Below are 22,239 nucleotides of genomic sequence, written 5' to 3' on the forward strand. Positions count from 1 at the left end.
AAGATCTCTTCTTCCATGTGAGAGGGCTTGAAGTCTAGTACTTGCAAGAAGCTTGGAGTGCTCTCTCTCTCTCTCTCTCTCTCTCTCTCTCTCTCTCCCCCCATTACACTTTATGCATGACACAACATTGTAAAGACTCTTAACAAGTCTCTCTTTGCATCAATATTAATGGAAGCACACAAAGTAGCAATACAATATCTTTCAAGTGAAATGACAATAATAAGGCTTTTAAAAGTGGCCTTTTTTAAGAAGGTTCCATAAAGTGAGAAGTTTCCCAACAAGAAAAGGGAAAGGGGCCCTATACATTTAATGAGAATGGATAGATAAAGAAAGGGGCCTTACAAATTCAATACAAGAAGGGCACATGGTCAAGTTCTATAGACATCTGTCGTTCTCTATACGGTTCAAAATTTACATCAGAAATGAAATGTATTAATAGGCAGATGGGAAAAAAAATGTGTATGGCAGAGCACAAGTTGGAAAACTATAAGCAAGAAGAATGGAGCTGCGAAAAAGAGGGAGAGGGATGAATGTAGTCTCTAGGGTGAATCCTTGATTAAGGGTCCGATTTGTTCAAGCTCAAATTGTCTTACTAAGGGACCCATAAATGTAATGGAGGTATCAAGTTCGTAAGGGATGCCGTCATAGGAAAGGGAGGTGTTGGTGGTGAGCTCTACACACACCTCTCCCTCCTTCGTGATGGTGTCGTGGTAGTGGTAGTAGCGCATCTTGGGCCACCAAGCCCAGTTCCCCTCCCCTTGCATGTGATTCAATTCTTTTTGTGAGAAATGTACCCCCGTTGCAAAGATATCCCTCGCTTGAACCGCATACTTGGAGTTTGTCTTTACTACATCCGGTGCCATGTCCTTGTACACTAGCTTCTCAAATCCCCACCTGCTGCTGCACACAAACATCGTCATCACCTATCATCAGATCCTCGATTAAGTTTCAAATTATCCTGAATCTCACCTATCAGAACCTTGATTAAGCTTCAACTTATCCTTCTCTTCCAGATTGTCTACTAAAACGATCGCCCCAGTATAGCCAATATTGCTGTGCCACTAGCTTCAAAAACTTTGAAGTAATTGAATGAAAACGTGTGTGGAGTAGATTGATCAATTATCATGGATGTAAGCTCCTAACTAAGGAGAAATGTTGTTACTTAAATTACCCAAAATTTTCCGCCCAACACCCAGAACAATCTTTATAGCACTACATACCTTGAATCGCCCAAAATTTCATTCGCTTGGCATATCTTGTCTGACATTCGAACCTGGCCAAATTGCAGCATGGTGTTGTTTGAATACCAATCCAGCACGGTCTGAAGTGTGACATCGGGAGCAATGTAAATGTACTCATCCACATCAAAGAAGAACGTCCAGTTGGCCATAAATCGAGTTCTGTGCAGACAGTCGTTGAGAATAAGGAATTGGTTGTAGTAATAGCCGTCATACTCTGCTTGTTGCTTGATATTCTGTACTGTGATGTAGCCTAGTTTTCTCCACGGCTCCAATACTTCCCTCACACCCTCGTGCATTCCTCCGGCATCATGAAAAACAAAGTGAGATCGAGGACCAAAAACTTTGATATGATAGGCAATCCACTCCTTGATTCTCTGTGCATTCAAGGCCCCGAACAAAGGGGAGCCACAATAGAGATAATCATAGGGATATGGTGGCTCATACAAGGATGCATTGTAGGCGTTTTCTTCTTCTGTCAAAGCTACGATGCGTTCCGCAGGTTTTCCAAGTCCGTCGCCGTAAGTTGCATACAATACAAGCTGCCCTCCTTTCTGGTCCGTTCCTACTGGCTCCTCGAAGGTGCAATTGACGACGACTACGGTGTATACACGCCCAAAGCCATAATCCGGAAGCATTCTGTATGCTATCTCGCTCTTGCGTGGTGTGTTGGTCCGAGATGCAGGAGAGGGCAGCCATTCACATTCGAATTGTGGGTCGCCAAAGGCATAAAGAGGTTTCGAGCCGAGCCCAACAACTGCAAAGGTGTTACTACCGCCACGGTAAGCTCCATAAGACACGAACAAAGCGGCAGCCGACCCATAAGGTCGGAAAACTCGTTTCTCATCAACATCAGGAGCTGCTAATTCTTCGCTGTGGGTCGGCAAAGCAGGTGCAATGGTGGGATTACTTCTCATCACAGCGCCGAGCAAGTCCTGTTCGGTCTGCTGCACTTGGGGGAGGGAATGACACGAAGCTGAAGGACTGGTTGTGAACATATTTTGGGCGACGAGGAAAACCAAAACGGTAGCGCACAAGCCGATGAGGAGGGTTTTGATGTCCAGAGAGATTAAAGAGAAGGGCTGAGGAGAAGGAGGAGGAGACCATCGCTGCTTATCGAAGTTCAAGGACATGGCTATGAAGGAAGGTTAGCAATTCGCAAGGAGTGTTGGAGCCAGGAAGAGGTGGTAATAGTGTTGCAAACAAGACTATGCAACAACTAAGGAGTCATGTATAGTAAGCATTTAACAACGTAAGAGTGATGTTCAAGAAGAAGAACCATAAATAATCGTGGGTGCAAGGTGGCTAGAAAGTGGCACCAATATATGCTAACCTTAGACAGTCGGTCGGCGTTTCATGTGATATTACTTAATGCCGACCACCTGTCTCTAGCCCTTCAAATGTTCCATCACTCATTTCCTATCATTTAATCGTGCCTCTTCCTTCTATACATTGGCCTTGGACCTTTCCCTTTTCCTTCTTTTGAATACCTTGTTCGATTAGGATATCTTTCCTGCATCTTAAGTGCTTCTCAAGTGCATGATGTTAGATCTCGATCTCCCAATTACTCCCTCTTCCCCACACATTCTACGCTCCTGCCACGCCGATAGTCCACCTCACTCTACACCTTGGCACTCCAATATTCCTCGCACCCATGTTCTTGTATCCAATCATTGTTTCTCTTGCTCTAAATGCAAATGAGTAGTTCCCAATGTTGTGCACGATGAGTGACTATTCTACTCTAGAAAGAAGCCCATGTGCATATCATGCAATAACAAAGCTTTGAAAGACTTTGAATTGGTGGTGATGAAGAGATATTACTCCCAACTAGGCATATGATTGTATGTATCCACCTTTAGATATCCCCCATGATGAAATGGAAATTCAATGGTCATTAGAAAAAAATTGGACTAAAAAAGGGTCTGTGTGGTGGTGGTGAAGTGGAGGGAAGATGCCAATAAACTAGAATATGATATTGGAGAGAGGAGCTTCATTTTGTCAATTCTTCATTCTAATGAGGACACTAACATGTGGTGTATTATTTTAATCCAAAGACTAATAGTATGGTGCATTATTTTAATTAAAAAAAGTTAACACTCTCTTCATCACAATTTCAAATTGGAACCATTCACAAAGAAACTTTGTTACCCAGGCCTAAATTGAATAATGCCCCTTCTTCCATCACCTACATTGTTGCCTTCCCTCTCCTTTAGTTTCATACACACTCACATGCCACCACTCCAAATCCTAGTTCCTTTGAGTGGGAAGCTTTTTGAGTTACTCTCCTCCTTTCATTCATTCTTTCCATTTGCGAGTTATAAAAAAACGTCTTGTTTCTTTGGCCACAATTCACCTCTCCATTTCATGAGTGTCTGCCTTTGAGTTCATTGCACATTCAATGAAACATAGATTAAACACATCGACCTTTGAGGAGATATTCAAGTGACAATTTTAGGATAGAGAAAGGTTTGTTATTCAAGCACCACACCTGCTCGTGCATGAAGAACAATCATATTTCATCCATCTTTCAAGTGAAGGTTGGGCATGCATTTTGGTGCTTTTAGTCTATATCAACAAGCTCAATTGATGGATAATGAGTAGCTGTGCACCCGATTTGTTAATGTTTGCTTGAAGTATCATTCATGGGAGAGGAGATAGCTTGAAATCTTTGTCTCTTTATCACATTTGATATTGCTCATTCTAATACGATTGAGATAACAATGCGAGTTGATGATGTTTATTGCAAATATTGTTTGTAGAATAATACAATGGAAGTTGCAAAATAAGAGAGAAGAAAGGTGGAAATCAATTCCAAGTGGGAGTTGAGTATGCTCCATGTTGCAAGAGAAATTTCTCTTTGCAAACATGCCAAGCCTATGTTGGGCAACTTCAAAATGAAAGAAAGAAAAATATTGATCTATGGTTGGATGGTAGAATTTACCCACCAGAATGAGCATCCTCTCAACCTCCATCCTTATTTGGGTTAACTAGCTTTTTCAAGTTTTTGTGTGAGAGTGAGAATCGATTGCTAGCATATTGTAAGTTCAATGTCCATGTAGCTTGGATAAATATTTGATGGAAAGGGACTCACGAATAAAGTTGCTAGAACGGAATTGGCATCAATCACATGAGATTAGTATAACTCACATCAGCAAAAATTTGTGCTGGTTTGCAAAAGGATCTTGAGCTTTTGCAAAAAACCGTTTGTAAGACGCAAGTCACTATTACAGAGAAGGATGCCATATTGGCTAGATGTGAAGTTCAAATTTTCACTTTAGAGAGTGACGATGTTAACTTTACAGAGAAGGATGCCATATTGGCTAGATGTGAAGTTCAAATTTTCACTTTAGAGAGTGACAATGTTAACTTTACAAAGCAGATTGACAAGCTTTTTTTAAATAAAATCAATACTTGAAGGATACTCCAATCAATACACCTCCACCCAAGAGGTGTTTTAAACTAATGAAAGAACTCTCTGTGGGAAGTGGCCAATGGAAGCATCACTTGAAAGTTTGCAAGCATCATTGAACCTATCATGCTAGAAAAAAATGAAACTGAGTTTTAGTCATAAATTGTATGCTTTTTGGTTAGGAATGTATGTGCAGTGTACTTTACAATTATATATTTCTATCGTGTTCCTAGGATGGTTATAGATATTGTGGGCCTTAAGGAGCAAAATCCCTATATAATGGGCAAAGTTTTTCCAAAAGAGACTGTGGAGTTGGTGATTCATCATCTAAAGTTTTCTAGACTTCGATCAAACTAAGCACAAAGTCTTACAGGATACATTGCTACAACTTCGCCCACCATTGACATTTTTCCCCAATACTAAGCACTTAACCAAATTTATTGCGGGGTTAGAAAAGCATCAGTAGCGGCATTAGAAAAGCGTAGATATGCCCAGTATCAGTTACCAATTCCCCACTCTCGTGTAAGTATGCATGAACCAACTAATTCTACTTGTGATTCCCCTAGATGAGGAGAAGGCACTTGAGAAGCTAGGTACCCGGTAGGTTCTAGATTAGACAACAAATGCGGGCCATGTGTGGCCTGACGACTAGATAGCTTTAGATAGACTTGGTACATCACCAACTAGACTACATGAAAGTGTGAGAAGGCATTCCATATCTAACTAAACTGAGGGTAGGTGCAACATTTCTCAAAGCAGTCCACTCTTGGCTTGTGGAGCTCATTTGGGGCCTAAGATGATCCTAGATGGCTTTGGGCCGCACGTTTAGCATAGTTTAGTTGCTCTATTTTGTTCCACTATTCTATTGAGTGGTTAGTGTCCTATTCCGTGATTGCCCCCAAGGGGCCACCGAGAGCTGACTAAGTCAAACCTCTAAATAGGTCTTACCAACCACACCTTGGCGGCTATATAAGAGCGAGCTCGTGAGGCCCATATTCACTAAAACTATAGCAACCATGTTTCCTGAGGATAAAACCTCCATACTCTATTGTTTTTTTCATGACATTGAAGCTTTTACCTCACGAGTGCACGGTTGGGAGGGAGCACCATCTATTGTATCAGCTTACAATAATTAATTTTTTAATTCTCCATCTTGTCAACTTTTCTCTCTTGCATACGAGATCCCATAATTTGTTGTGCACAAATGTTGTATTCTTTTCTTGTAGATGGTATCAAAGCAAAGGCTCTAGCAAGAAGATATGGCAATGTGTTTTGTTTCTAAGTAGATTGTGAGAGACATCTCAGACCACAAGACTACAAATCCCACCATTCACCAAAAGCAAAAAAGTTAAACGACTCAAACTACCCACTCTTGAAGTTCAAAGTGAAGGCCATCTTGCGTGCATACAAGGATTGGGATACTGTGGCTTGGGTGGATGCAAAATCGGTTTGTGAGACTAGACTCGGTTGATGTAGGGTAACAAATGGTGCTGACTACAGTTTAAATTCTTGCATGGACGAGAAGGGATGCATATGCACTATGTTCTATTGTCTGCAATATTATCAATTTGATAATTGCATTGATTGAACATGTCACCATGGTGGCAGAGACATTGCCGATCTTGAAGAATCAGTATGAGACCATGAATCAGACGTAGATTCAAAATCCAAAGAATCAACTCATGAATGAGAACTTGTTTGAGTTTGTGGTAGAGAAGTTCGTCACTAGGGTAAAAGTTTTTCAAAACTAGATGACTACAATTGGCATCACTATCACGAGCGAGGATCTAGCATAAATGTGCATAGAGATTCTCTTACTAAATTATAATGGCTTGGTTACGGCACTGAAGAACAAAAATCCACCTCTCAACTTTGAGGATTATAAAGGAAATATGGCCATGTCCAGATGGCGAGATTAAGAAGGGAAGATGGAAGGTTTCGTGTTGCACTCATAAGCAAAGGAAGGAGCCAGCTACACGCCAGGAAGCTCACGATGCACATCCATACATTTGTGCGATAGATGCTAAAAACCCTCATCGATAACGTTGAAGCTGCTCCGGCCCAGCCACATTATTTCCAAAGCAACCAGAAGACTTCCCAGCTGAAGCGGATGAAGATGACACCACCACTCTGTAGCCACCACCGCCGCCGCCAAAGGAATGGACGGAAGTGGTGTACACCTTCCAAGACATGCAAACTCAAGCAGGTCTTTGTACATGAACTGGCAAAATGCAAAAACAAGGGTTGAGAATGATCGATATAATGGATGTCTGCACCCTCACCAAATTCATCAGCAATGCAATGTGGTGCTAGCAGATGATCATCCTCGACGATCATGTGGCGGATACAAGCAGCCCCAGACTAGCCAGTTCCCACCGACGGAGCAGTAGATGGGAATCCAGCCAAAGTGGCGAGTCCGCTTCTTACAAGAAAACCTTCTTGCATGGAGCTTGTACTGCAATGCTCATAGGATCAAATGCATCGATCCAACATTCATGCCCATGACAAGAAGGTGGAGCTGGACAACGTTCAAGGACTTGCGTAAACAAGATCCTAATGTGGTTTATAACTTTTTAAAATTCAATCTTACACCCATAGCCACTTCAGCAGGCTTGGTCCAGCAATGGCGGGACTGGAACCAAAGGTACCAGAATGTTCCAGATCCTGCATTTGTTGCGGCAAACCATTTCAATTGACTGATGTCAAAAGTTCAAAATTCTTGGCACAAAAAAAGTTTTGTATAATTTGCTGGCCTTAAGTTCAATTGACACACCAATTAAATCTAGCTATACTTACATCAATTGACTCAATTGTCCATGACATCATTGCACTCAATTGAGCCCAATTGGACTCAATTACACTTGATTTACACTCAATTGATATTAATTGGGTGTCAATTGATGTCAATTGTGCCTAATTCGACGTAATTGAGCCCAATTTGCACCCAATTTGCATAAATTGGATATAAACTAAGGTCGAATTCGACTCAATTGGCAATAATTGGATGTTAATTGATATTAATTAAGCTCAATTGACTTCAATTAGGTATTAATTTATTACAATTGATGTCAATTAAGCTCAATTGAGCTCAGTTGACATCAATTGGGTGTCAATTGATATCAATTGAGCTCAATTGGGCTCAATTACACTCAATTGACACTCGATTGATGTTAATTGCATCTTATTGGGTGTTAATTGCATCCTATTGTGCTCAATTGAGCCCAATAGGATGCAATTAACATCAATCGGGTGTCAATTGATCACAATTGATATCAATTGGGCTCAATTGCACTCAATTGTGTGATCGATTGTGTGTCAATTGATGTCAATTGAGCCTAATATGATACAATTGAGCTCAATTCACACCCAATTGGATGTAAATTGAGTGTCAATTGAGCTGAATTAGACTCAATTGACAGAAATTGGGTGTTAATTGATATCAATTAATATCCAATTAACACAATTGAAGTCAATTAAGTCCAATTAACTTCAATTGGATAATTTGGGTGACAATTGAGCTCAATTGGACGTAAATGACATCAATTGGGTGTCAATTAACATCAACTGAACCTTATTGACATCAATTGGGTGCCAATTAATATCAATTGGACTCAATTGACATCAGTTGGGTTTCAATTGAGCCAAATTAGATGCAACTGAAATCATTTGGGTGTCAATTGATTACAACTGAGCTGAATTAGGCTCAATTACACTCAATTGATATTAATTGGGTGTCAATTAAACCGAATTTCATGCAATTGAGCTCAATTGACATCAATTCACATCAATTGCACTCAATTGATATTAATTGGGTGTCAATTGATGTCAATTGAGCCTAATTCGATGCAATTGAGCTCAATTCACATCAATTCACATCAATTGGGTGATGTCAATTGAGTAAAATTGAGTCTAATTAGGTGTCAATTGAGTCAAATTGAGTCTAATTGGGTGTCAATTGATATCAATTGAGCCAAATTGAGTCTAATTGAGCCCAGTTAGACTTAATTAAGCCAAATTGAGTCTAATTGGGTGTCAATTGATGTCAATTGAGCCAAATTGAGTCTCATTGGGTGTCTATGGAGCCTAACTGACATCAATTGGGTGTCAATTGATGTCAATTGAGTCCAATTGAAGCTAATTGTGTATCAATTGACACACAATTATGTCAATTGGGCTCAATTAACATCAATTGGATTCAATTGACACACAATTGATGTCACATGGGCTCAATTGACATCAATTAATACCTAATTGATGTCAATTGATATCAATTAGGTATCAATTGATATCAATTGGGTGTCAATTGATTATAATTAATGCTAAATTGAATGTACCCAATTGATATCAATTGAGTCCAATTGACATCAATTAAGTCTAATTGGGTATTAATTGATCAATTGGACTCAATTGATATCAATTGACACCCAATTGGACTCAATTGATATCAATTGGACTCAGTAGGGTGTTAATTGTTAATTCAGCCCAATTGACATCAATTGGGTGTTAATTGAGCTCAATTGGACACAATTAACAACAATTGGGTATGAATTGAACTCAATTGACATCAATTAGGTGTCAATTGAGCCTAATTGCATCCAATTGAACTCAATTGACATCAATTGGATAAATTACATCCAATTGAACTCAATTAACATCAATTAAGCCTAATTGCATCCAATTTAATCCAATTGGACTCAATTGAATCCAATAGGACTCAATTCACATCAACTAGGTGTCAATTGAGCCTAATTGTATCTATTTGGACTTAATTGACATCAATTGGATGTCAATTAAACCCAATTGGAGTCAATTGACATCAATTACATATCCATTGAGCCTAATTGCATCCAATTGGACTTAATTGACATCAATTGGGTAACTAGACTCAATTGGGTATTAATTGATATCAATTAGACTCAATTGGGTGTTAATTGATGTTAATTGGACTCAATTGGGTGTTAATTGATGTCAATTGGACAACTAGACTCAATTGGGTGTTAATTGATATCAATTGAACTCAATTGGGTGTTAATTGATATCAATTGGACTCAATTGGGTGTTAATTAATGTTAATTGAGTCCAATTGGACTCAATTGATATCAATTGGGTGCCAATTGAGTGCAATTGATGTCAATTAAGCCCGATTCGGCTCAACTGACATCAATTGGGTGTCAATTGACTACAATTGATGTCGATTGAGCTCAATCGACATCAATTGGGTGTTAATTGATGTCAATTGAGTTTATTTAACATCAATTGGGTGTTAATTGATGTCAATTGAGTCTAATTAGATGCAATTGGGCTCAATTGGGTGTGAATTAGACTAAATTGATATCAATTAGGTGTGAATTGATGTCAATTGAGCCCAATTGGATACAATTGATATCACTTGGGTGTCAATTAGACTCAATTGGCACCCAATTGATGTTAATTGAGTCCAAGTGGATGTCAATTGATATCAATTGAGCCCAATTGATCAATTGATATCCAATTAGACTTAATTGATATCAATTTGACTCAATTGGGTGTTAATTAATATCAATTGGAATCAATTGGGTGTTACTTGATGTTAATTGAGTTCAATTGGACTCAATTAACATCAATTAGGTACTAATTAAGTATAATTGATGTCAATTAAGCCCAATTTCACCTAATTGATATCAATTGGGTGTCAATTGACTTTGATTGATGTTAATTGAGCTCAATGGACATCAATTGGGTGTTAATTAATGTCGATTGAGTCCAATTAACATCAATTAGGTGTCAATTAAGCCAAATTGATATCAATTAGGTGTCATTTGAGCCCAATTAACATCAATTGGGTGTGACTTGAACCTAATTGGACTCAATTAACATCAATAAGGTGTGAATTGATGTCAATTGACCCCAGTTGGATGCAATTGATATCAATTGGGTGTCAATTAGACTCAATTGGCACCCAATTGATATCAATTGAGTCCAATTGGATATCAATTGATATCACTTGAGCCCAATTGATCAATTGACACCCAATTAGACTTAATTGATATCAATTTGACTCAATTGGGTATTATTTGATGTCAATTAGACTCAATTAGATATTAATTGATGTTATTTAAGTCCAATTAGACTCAATTAACACCCAATTGGGTGCCAATTGAGTGCAATTGATGTTAATTAAGTCTAATTTGGCTCAATTGACATCAATAGGGTGTTAATTAATGTTAATCGAGTCCAATTAATATCAATTAGGTGTCAATTGAGTCAAATTGATATCAATTAGGTATCAATTGAGCCCAATTCACATCAATTGGGTGTAAATTGAACCTAATTGGACTCAATTAACATCAATTAGGTATGAATTGATGTCAATTAATCCCACTTGGATGCAATTGATATCAATTGGGTGTCAATTGGACTCAATCGGCACCCAATTGATGTCAATTGTATCCAAGTGGGGTCAATTGACATCAATTGGGTGTCGATTGAGTCCAATTGACATCCAATTGAGTCCACTTGGATGTCAATTGATATCAATTGAGCTTAAATGATCAATTGACACCCAATTAGACTTAATTGATATCAATTTGACTCAATTGGGTATTAATTGATGTCAATTGAACTCAATTGGATGTTAATTGATATTAATTGCGTCTCAATTGATATCAATTAGGTACCAATTGAGTGTAATTGATGTCAATTAAGCTTAATTTAGCTCAATTAACATTAATTAGGTGTCAATTAACTACGATTGATGTCAATTGAGCTGAATTGACATCAATTGGGTGTTAATTGATGTTAATTGAGTTTAATTGATATCAATTGGGTGTTAATTGATGTCAATTGAGGCCAATTAGATGTAATTGGACTCAATTGGGTTTGAATTAGACTCAATTGATATCAATTGGCCTGAGTTAATTGGGTGTCAATTGAGCCCAATTGACATCAATTGGGTGTGAATTGAACGTGATTGGACTCAATTGACATTAATTCGGTGTGAATTGATATCAATTGAGCCCAATTGGATGCAATGGATATCCATTGGGTGTCACTTGGACTCAATTGGCACCCAATTGATGTCAATTGAGTCCAATTGGATGTCAATTGGTATCAATTGAGCCCAATTGATCAATTGATATCCAATTAGACTTAATTGATATCAATTTGACTCAATTAGGTATTAATTGATATCAATTGGACTTAATTGGGTGTTAATTGATGTTCATTGAGTCTAATTGGACTCAATTGACATCAATTGGGTGCCAATTGAGTGTAATTAATATCAATTAAGCTCAATTCGGCTCAATTGGCATCAATTGGGTGTCAATTGACTACGATTGATGTCAAGCTCAATTGACATCAATTGGGTGTTAATTGATGTCAATTGAGTCCAATTAACATCAATTGGATGTCAATTGAGCCCAATTGACATCAATTGGGTGTGAATTGACCCTGATTGGACTCAATTGACATCAATTAGGTGTGAATTGATGTCAATTAAGCCCAATTGGATGCAATTGATATCAATTGGGTGTCACTTGGACTCAATTGGCACCCAATTGATGTCAATTAAGTGCAATTGGATGTCAATTGATATCAGTTGAGCCGAATTGATCAATTGACACCCAATTATACTTAATTGATATCAATTTGACTCAATTGGGTATTAGTTGATGTCAATTGGACTCAATTGGGTGTTAATTGATGTTAATTGAGGACTCAATTGACATCAATTGGGTGCCAATTGAGTGCAATTGGTGTCAATTAAGCCTGATTCGGCTTAGTTGGTATCAATTGGATATCAATTGACTAGGATTGATGTCAATTGAGCTCAATTGACATCAATTGGGTGTTAATCGATGTCAATTGAGTCCAATTAAGCCCAATTGTGTCCAATTGGGTGTCAATTGATTGAATCCAATTAAGTCTAATTAAGCCCAATTGAGTCCAATGGGGTGTCAATTGATGTCAATTGAGCCCAATCGATCAATTGACACCCAATTAGACTTAATTGATACCAATTGGACTCAATTGGATATTAATTGATGTCAATTAGACTCAATTGGAAGTATAATAAGATCTAATTGATGGTAATCGAGCTTAAGGCGATAAATTTAGAGATAACTTTTTTTGTACAAAGAATTTTGAACTTTTGACATCATAAATGAGTCCAGAAGGCCCAAAAATGATAGGAATGACTGTGAACATGAAAATATTTTGACCATTTTTTTAAAACTTTTTTTTCCATCGAAAAAATGGATTTCCCGGCGGGCCCGCCGGGAAAACAAAAAGCCCGGCGAGCTTCGGCAGGTTATCAAGTCACTGGTGACCTTCTATTTCGAGAACATGAAAACATGTGAACATGTGAATAACATGTTCACAAGTGTTATTAACAAAAAAAATATTGTGATCACGTGAATATAAAATCATTGGTGGTAGCTTCAATTGAAGTACGTACACTTGTGCATAACTACTTACTACCATGCAAGTATTTTGTTTCTCCAATAGGTAAAACACCAGAAAAAGTAGATGGCCATGGGTTACGACAACCTCTTACCATATTAATTGGCTTGAGAGGACATACACCATGCACTACTCCAAGGGTACATTTACAATTAGTCTATGTGAAGAGGCCACAAAACGCCAGGCGATGGCTAAGCCAAAAGAGGTTTCCAATCTAAAGGAGGTACCCAAGCCAAAGGAGGTGACTAAGGCCAAGAAGGTAACCATCAACAAGCCACATGCACCATCCTCATCATCCAAGGTACCTACCACTCCCAAAGCCAAGGTAATACAACCACCCCCCTAGAGCATAATGCGACAGTGGGTCTGCAAGGACTTACTACCATCATCACATACCCAAGAAACCTCATTGTCATGAGCCGAAGCCCAAGCCTTGAAGATCCAAACCTCACATCACCCACAAGACACAACACAAAAGGGGGCTGCAACGCCCTCCTTAATACTATAGGTGGATACCCAAGAACATCCTTTATCCCCAAGGATTTTATGATGAAAATTCTTACATTTGAGTCCCAAAGGATTACCATGTTGATATAGTGACTCCACCATGCCAAACATCCAACAAGAACACTCAAGCAAAGCTTCCCACACCCCCTTCATGATAGGAATCCTAAAGCTCAGTTGTTGACAATCCAAGAAGAAGTCAAGGTGGTAGCCCCACAAGAACCTACCATCATTGACACAAAGAAGTCTACAAATAAGAAAAAATGGAGGCCAAAAGCCTCACAACAACCACTTGTACCAGAAGAGGTCCAAGGGATAACCACACAAGAACTTATCCCTTTGGGGAAAAAAACTATGCCAGCTTGTCACCAAGAAGATATCCAAGGAGTAGCCCCACAAGAACATGCCTCCTTAGATAAAAAGACCAAGAGTGCAAGTCATACTAAAGAGGTCCAAGGGGTGTCCCCACAAGAAACTACCCCTTGGAGAAAAAGAAAGGCCTACTCCTCAAGTCAACCATCAACATCTCTAAAGACCCAATGATCAAGGTGGCTACATAAGAACCCACCTTGCTTTTCCATGAAGGTTGCACCAAGGAAGGTCATGCCACACGTGGAACCACAAGAACCCACCTGGCATGAGTCATGGAAAGGTTTTAGGTTATGGCAATTCCACTATTAACACTACCATCTTATGCATCACAAGTAGACACACAAGAGCCTACTTAGGGTGTTGACATGGAAATCATGTCAAATACCACCATAACAACAACATGGAATCCCCTCTTACCAATGTATGTCAATTTGATTTTGAGGAGGAGATAATCCATCCTACTACCACAATTGAACCACAAACAATGATATCAACAAACAATATCGCATTCAATTTATAGCTGCCAAGACCTGATGCAAGAGTCACAAGGATCATGCTTGAAGATACACAAGAAGCTATCCCATCAGGACTAGAATCACAAGAATCTTCACAGTAAGAATCAAAAGTGATTGCATCCATAAGAACACGACTAAATAAAGCCCAAGAGCTTGTCCAAAAGCACAAGGTAAACGTAGCTTATGCAATGAAGAAATTCTCAACATGGTTCAACAAGATCGATGCTACTGCTACCAAGTGATCTAGCAAGTGATCAAGGCCAGCTCAATTGTGAAGATTGCCAAATGTTGCAGCCCCAAAGCTCTGACAAAATGGAACTAATGAGCTAAATGAAGAGACCAAGGAAGTAGTCACACAAGAACCTACTCTCCTTGGTAAAGAGATAGGCCCTTCATAGGTCAAATGATTGAATATTCCAATGGTAAGGTGGTACTAGGACTCTAGAAGGGCAAAAATGCCATTTTACAAAAGTATCACAATAGAGTGATAAAGCATGCCAAAGAATTTCATCTCTACATCGTGAAAATCATTTCAATATATTATATGCTCTTGTGAATGATGCCCTAAAAGAATAGGATACATAGGCTTACACATACCAAATATGTGAGCACCTTGAGGGTGTTTGTATGGTATGCACCATAGTTTGTTACCAGAAAAGTTATTATCATACATGCTAATATGGATAAGCATGCAAGACTCTTGGTGAGAGAAACTTGCATACTAGCCCCACAGGAACTTATATGGCCATCCCCAATCACAAATGCAAACATGTAAGACTAACACAAGAGAACATATACATGGACAAAGGCTTCAGACAGACCAAGGTTGAAGTGTTTCTTGTGACCTTCAGATTTCACCCTTTAATTACTCACACCACCATTAACTCACTAACCTCATTCTTGGTTTTCCTAACTTACACTAGTGCGTACACGCAACTATTCCACAGAATGTAATATCAAGCGATAAACTTAGAGGAATTTTCTTGAACCCATGTGATAGCTTTTCAACAACAATCCTCAAAATCAAGATTTTGAATCAAGCATTACTAATACTCCTCTTAATTCAATGCTTTGGACAACCATTACCAATGGATTGAAGGGAAACTCCAAGGCAAATGCCTAGTCAAAAGCAATCCAAAGAGTGGGCCCCTTGCAAAAAAAAAGAAAGGGAAAAGAAAGAAAACAAAAAAAAGCACAAAAGGGAAGTGGTTCATCCAACAAGATTCCAAAGAGACATTTCAACACATCACTTGGACATTTAAAGAGAGGAGAATTTATGATAGTACTTCAACACTTACTCCACTAACACTATCCTTTACATCCACACCAGTAACTTGACCTCTCATTCACACAACCCTTTGAATTAACTCTTCTTTGAATGGTCACAAGAACTCACAACCATCTACCATGGATCCAATCAAGCTATTCCAGAAGATCTTTCCATGCATAAACACCTAACATACCCCATTGTGAGTAACAAAGCATCACCACCAAGAGGGCACCATACAACATTGGGAAAATGCAAAGCCCTCCTACAAATGAACTTCGTTGATAACATCTCAAGCACCAACTCTAGTTCGATCCATGGGATTGGATCAAGAACAAGAAGAGGAGCATGTTAACCCAATAAATGGGGTAATAGAGGAACTCTGGGTCCCACTACATTTTAAACCATTCTTATGTATACGTGCCATAAGCATCATTATTTGTAAATATGTAGAATCCATTTAATTGAAAGAGAAAGGGTAGTCAAGCCTTGTATATTGTTCCCGATGTTACTAGGAAGAGGCCATCGCAATCAAATCTCAATTTGGACCTATATTAGCCATTTGAAAGAATCGGGTCTGATAGTGGAATTAGGGTTTGGCTAAAACCTAAAAATGTCATATATAAAAGCAAAGTCCTTTGACTTTGGTCTTCACTCTTTGTTGCAACAAATACAAGCTTTTACCTTCCTCCACTCCCTTGTGTTGTGTGGTGTGTGATTGCTTGCTTCCTCCTCGTTGTTGCTACATCTTCGTTCACCCTTCCCCCTTCATCACACTCATGCTACCTTCTCCTCCTTCCCATCACCTTTCCCTTCTTGTGGAGCAACATTGAGAGAGAGCCCGATGGTCGTGGCTCAACATCACATTAGAGAGGTAGGTGATTCTTTCTACTTACAACAACTTAGACAATGCTTACATGCTCTCATGCACTCTTATTCATTGTAGTTCTTGCTTGGAATACATGCTTAGAATGTAAATTAAAATCTAAGTCATGCTTTGAATCACTACATTGCTTCAAAAAGCAATGCTTTGAATGCTTTGTTAGAATGTAGGTTTGGACATTACCTTCAAATCAAAGATGCACGCTTCCATTAGTGAATTGCTTCCAATTACCACACTAATGTAGGTTTGGAGTGATTACCTTTAAACCAAAGATGCATGCTTCCAATTGCTACATTTCTTTGAAGATATGCATGCTTCCAATTAGTAAATTGCTTCTAGTTACCACACTAATTTGAATAGTAATGCTCGCTTTGAATGCTTTGTATTCATATTCTCAACATATGCATAAGATGAATGTTCTAATAGAAGGAAGGTGTATATTTTCTTCCAACGCGAGCATTAAATTAATGCTTAGAGTGCATTCTTTATATGCATGCTTGAATTGCATGCACTAAAAGTGATTCCTTCCATTTCTTGAATGCATGTTTTTTTAATTTTAGGTCATGCTTTGAAGTTTAATGCACCTTTAGATTGCTTTGTATTTGTGTTCTTAACATATGCAATTGATGGATATGGTAATCACTACAAGCTGGGCGAATATGTGCACATAGGACATGCCTTAAATTCATGCTTGGAGTGCATGCATTAGATATACGAGTGCTTGCTTTGAATGCATTAGATATACGAGTGCTTGCTTTGAGTGCATCTATTTTGCTAGGAGGAGCCTTGTGGGTCTATGATTTCCTTTCTTTTTCCTTCACAACTAAAAAATGCACATTAAGGATCAAACAAAGCTTGCAAGAAAAACCTTTAGGTTGCAAATGTGTTTGTGTCAATGTTATTCTTCATGTCTTTTTCATTCGCAATGTGAAAAAACTTTGGATACAAAACTTGCCAAAAAAAATTCCATGTGGATGTAATGTATGCATGTAGTTGTTATTAGATAGGCTCATGTGGATGTGAATGTATCAAGCATGTGCTTATGTGGCTGGATGATGATGTTGATGTCAATAGCTCATATGCGGCTCGTCTTGAGACTAGAAACAAGGGGAGGAAAGGATACTTGAAGAATAGGGGTTTCTTTAAGAAAGAAAAAAGAGAATGATAAGAGGAAAGGGGTGGTCCAAAAAAGGAAGATAAGGAAGGGACATGTGTTACATAGGCGAGGGGAAAAAAGGGGCAAAAGTGGAAGTGCATTGGACCAAAAGAGAGAGAAATCATGACCATGGAAAGGAGGAAGATCGGGACTATTGGTGGGGAGTGCTCAAAAGGAGGGTGCCTACTACCCACCAAGAATGAGAAAGGAGTTGGCCATTGTAGAGGTATTCGAGGGGTAGAAAGCAATTATCCAGTTTGAGGAATGACCCAAGGGAAGAGAGATGAAACCTGCTACCTAGTTGACAAATGTTGTTGCTAAGCACAAAAGTCCATAGATCACTTGAATTCCTATTCAAAGATTGAAACATTTGAATAAGTGAAGAAGGCATTTAAATAGCACATTGGACTTGAACGTTAGTATGATTGTATGATAAGTTTTCATTTGGATTTGATGAACTTAAGGGTGGAACTATTGTAGAAAGTGAAGTTGGTCGTGCTTCATGTGGGAAGATTTAGTATTCCTCATGTTTTGAAGGATATGAGCAAAATTACCTTTGCATTGAAGAGCATTACTATTGCACGACAGATATATGAACTAGCGGTGCAAGTCCGCTTGTTTGCTACATGATGTAGACTTTTTTAAAAGAGAGAAAGAAACTCATACAGTTGCATTTTTTGATAGTTGTAATTGCTTATTAACTAAACCCAATGCACTGTAGTTTATTTTGTCATGGAGCACATAATGGCTAATTTGGAATGTAATCTCAAATATAGCATTGTAGCGATTTAAAAAAAGAGAGAGAAAAACAACTAGGAAAATTTGAGACATAAGATGTGACACAAGGTCCTTTCGACATGGTTCTCCTTGAGGTTTGTGATTTTAGTTTTTGTGATAGACCCAACAAATACAAGAATAAGGCAGCTTGCAAGTTCCTGCTCTGATAACATTGAAGTAATGATTACTTTGATCTTTAAGATATTATGAACTGGCATACAATCGCGTGAATGTTGGTATTATTGTCTTTTAATTTTGCATCTACCAAGGTCATTTAGTTTTATTCCTTAATTCTTGCTCACTAACAAGAACATGCATTCAAAATGAGTGTCTTAGTTAGCTTCTCATAGCATCATTTTACTTAAGTACAAAAATTACTTCCACATATTCAATCAGTGAATACTAGAAAGCTCTCGACTTTTTAAAAAACCAAAATAGTGAAATTTTAAAAATAAGAAAGTGAGAAATTTAGAAAGATATCAAATAGAACTTGTTATAAAGCAAGTAATGAAAATCCATGATTTATGGGGAGATGTGACACACTTTGTCACTCCCCGTGATCTTCTTGTATAACCTACACCTTAAGGTCAATCATCTATATAGTGATAGAAACATATTTTGAGGCATTGCATTCAAATTGATGAAGGAAACCAAATTTAACCAAATTAAAACTTTTGTAAGTGGCATGTCTTTTGATTAATTAAAGATGTGGTAAACTACTACACAAACATAAGGCTTGAGACAAAGTTCAAGTATACTAAACCCTGAATTCACAAGATATGCTATGTAGTGCAACAACAATCACAAGGAGTTTGGCTCCCTTAAAAATTTTCACCAATTAAAAGACATAGTTGGCGATGTGATTCCCAAACAAAGTTCATTGGTTCCAAAAATGAGGGAGCAAGTGTATATGGAGTATTGATTATGTTTACCTATTGTTTGCTATATTGCTTATGAGGTTGTGCTTAGGATATCATGGTTAGCTTATCGTGCATTGATACATGTTCATTGTCTACAATATTCCTTGTAGGTGATAGAAATATAAATGTCACCTTCCAAGGGGGGAGGCACAACCAAGTTTTAAGCATATTTTCTTTACCCAAAAGCTTTGATTATGATCATGGTAGGTGTTTGGTCAATGGATGAAATCTCTTGAATGCATTATTGTAAATCAAACTTCCAATTTTTGAGTGTGCTTTTGTCAAAGAGATCAATCTTTTGAACCAAAATCTGGATAAGCAATGATTAAGTCATGTTCTAATATTTTCTCAAATACACACTAACCTAGATCAATGCAAATGGAACACCTTTGTCTATGTATCTAAAATATATTGATCAATGCAAATGGAGCATCTTCATTTGTGTATCTAACATATATTGATCAATGCAAATGGAGCACCTTTGTTTGTGTATCTAACATGTATTGATAGATATTGGAAAGATTTGAATGATGAGAGGAATTTTTTGGGCTAGATAGCCTTCAGTTACATGTAGGCAGAGAACTATAATATTAAAGGTCCATCTTAAGAAAGGTTTAGACTCAAGCACTCTATAATAGATCATCTAGTCACATTAGCTTAAGATATGGAGCCAAAGGGAAATACAAACTAGTGTTTTATAATTTAATATACTAAAAAAATGCATTTGACATGGTACCAAGAGACAAGATGTGGGAACGGTTGGAGCAAATCAAGGTGTGAATGGACCTTAGCTGCCATCACAAGGTTGTATGAGAAAGTATAATTGAATTAACTTATCCCCTAAAGGAGAGCTCTAATACATCCTTCTTCATGCTAAAGATAGAAAGGATATGAAGGATCATACACAATCCACATGTAAAGAGAAATAGGCTCAAAGTAAGAGATGACATTTCCATTAGTAGGTTCCCTCTTAAATAGGAAAACTAAATTAATCCATTCCATATTTCTAGATGGTTCCAACCTATCATTGCCATCCAATTGAATTTTTTCTCCTCTCAATAACACAACTTCTATCCTCGAGAAATGCACCCATGTGCACTTTGTCAAGACAATTCTCAACATGGGTACTACAAGGTGGTTAGATGTGAGATTCCATATTTTATATTTTGTAAAACTTTTGAGCATATATGATTTTTTGGAATACCTCTCCCTCTCTCTCTCTCTCTCTCTCTATATATATATATATACACACACACACACACACACACACACACATATATATCATTGCTTGTCACAATTAATCACATCCAATTGAATTTTTCATCCTCTTAATACCACAATTTCTATCCTCTAGAAATGCACCCATGTGCACTTTGGCAAGACAATTCTCAACATGGGCACTACAAGGTGGTCAAATGTGAGATTACATATTTTATATTTTGTAAAACTTTTGAGATAATATGATTTTTTGGAATCTCTCTCTCTCTCTCTCTCTCTCTCTCTCTCTCTCTCTCTCCATGTGTTGATGCAACTTTGGCCTATAGCAATTTTGGCTTAATCACCTCGAGTGCATGATATGGCCTTAGAGGGTGATTACACCACTCTTTGTAGAGTGAAAGGGGTGAAACTTAGAATGGATTTTAGAAAATCCACCCATCATTTTTTACTTATTCTTCTTTGGATTGATGTAGTTGGCTTGTTTTTTCTTGTGATAGCATTACATTTCTTTATGAACCATTTGTACTCAAAATGCACATTCCTACTGTGGTAGATGCTTGTAGTAACATCCCAAGTTTTCCACAATGATTACAACTTGGTGGCCTTGATGAGGCATTCTTTTCTTCTTTGACATCCTCATGCTTAAGTAATGTTGTCTCAATCTCATTGAGTCCTTTCTCAATATTCTTGAGGGTAGATACAACAATATCATATGGTAAGCATTGTTGTTGAGTAGTACTTCTACTTAATCTTCCACAAATTTCTCCATGTGTTGAGGAATATAGCTGCTATTGTTGCTAAATCTTTCTCGATTTTCTACTTCATCATGAAGTTATTGTTTTAATTCCTTGAATTTCTTTATATGTGGTATCATCGTGTATGACTTTTTTTTATCCAATCTATAGAATTAAATTAGCAAGTGCATCTTTGAGCTCTCAGTTTCATTCCCAAATAAATTATGGAGTTCATCACACACTACTTTTGTATCATTAATCCCTGCGGCGTGGTTGATCACCTCATCTCCTAAAACTTGGACTATTATGCATAGTGTCTTGTGATTATTTGATGTGCTTGATGTGCCCTCGTTGTCTTACTTTGATCAATTAGTTCACATAACCCCTTCTCATTAATGTGTGCATGGTGAAAGCCAATCACAATGATTGGGAACACAAGCTTACATCCACACTTTGGGCTTATAGAACAGCCTATAAGGTAGCGACAAACCACACACCCTTCAGGTTAAGCCTTTGGAATGGAGACGGTAATGCCCATGGAATACTTAGTGCCAAGCTTGAGAGTGGCAGTAAGGGAAAGACTTACCGAAGAAGCTTTATCAAAATGGTTAGTCGAACTAGAAAAACTAGAGGAGACACGACTAAGGGCAACCTATGCACAATACCAAAAGAAAGCTAAAATATCAAGCAATGGGCCCTTATCATGTGGTTGAAATTATACCACAATGAGCTATACAGATTGCCACACTAGATGGAGTCACATGGATGGATATATAAATGGAAGTAAGTTGAAAAGGTTCTATG

The 22,239-nt window shown here is 38.0% G+C and overlaps 1 protein-coding gene across 2 annotated transcripts; it reads right to left on the bottom strand.

Moving 5' to 3' along the window:
* Positions 1 to 207: 207 nt before the first annotated feature.
* LOC147621714 (galactan beta-1,4-galactosyltransferase GALS1-like) lies at positions 208 to 2,512 on the bottom strand. Of its 2 annotated transcripts, none has more exons than XM_086823581.1 (2): positions 1,221 to 2,512; positions 208 to 897 (listed from the first exon to the last, which is right to left on the bottom strand). In XM_086823581.1, the coding sequence occupies exons 1-2, from the start codon at positions 2,369 to 2,371 to the stop codon at positions 540 to 542; spliced, it is 1,509 nt and encodes a 502-aa protein (XP_086679707.1). In that variant the 5' UTR covers positions 2,372 to 2,512; the 3' UTR covers positions 208 to 539. The 2 variants fall into 2 exon arrangements, with proteins under 2 accessions (XP_086679707.1, XP_086679706.1); XM_086823580.1 differs by having other exon boundaries at positions 210 to 900.
* Between the last annotated feature and the right edge of the window lie 19,727 nt (positions 2,513 to 22,239).

The sequence above is a fragment of the Cibotium barometz genome, chromosome 29 (genome assembly GCF_041138505.1).
Source record: "Cibotium barometz isolate CiBa-2024 chromosome 29, ASM4113850v1, whole genome shotgun sequence".
NCBI lineage: Eukaryota > Viridiplantae > Streptophyta > Polypodiopsida > Cyatheales > Cibotiaceae > Cibotium > Cibotium barometz.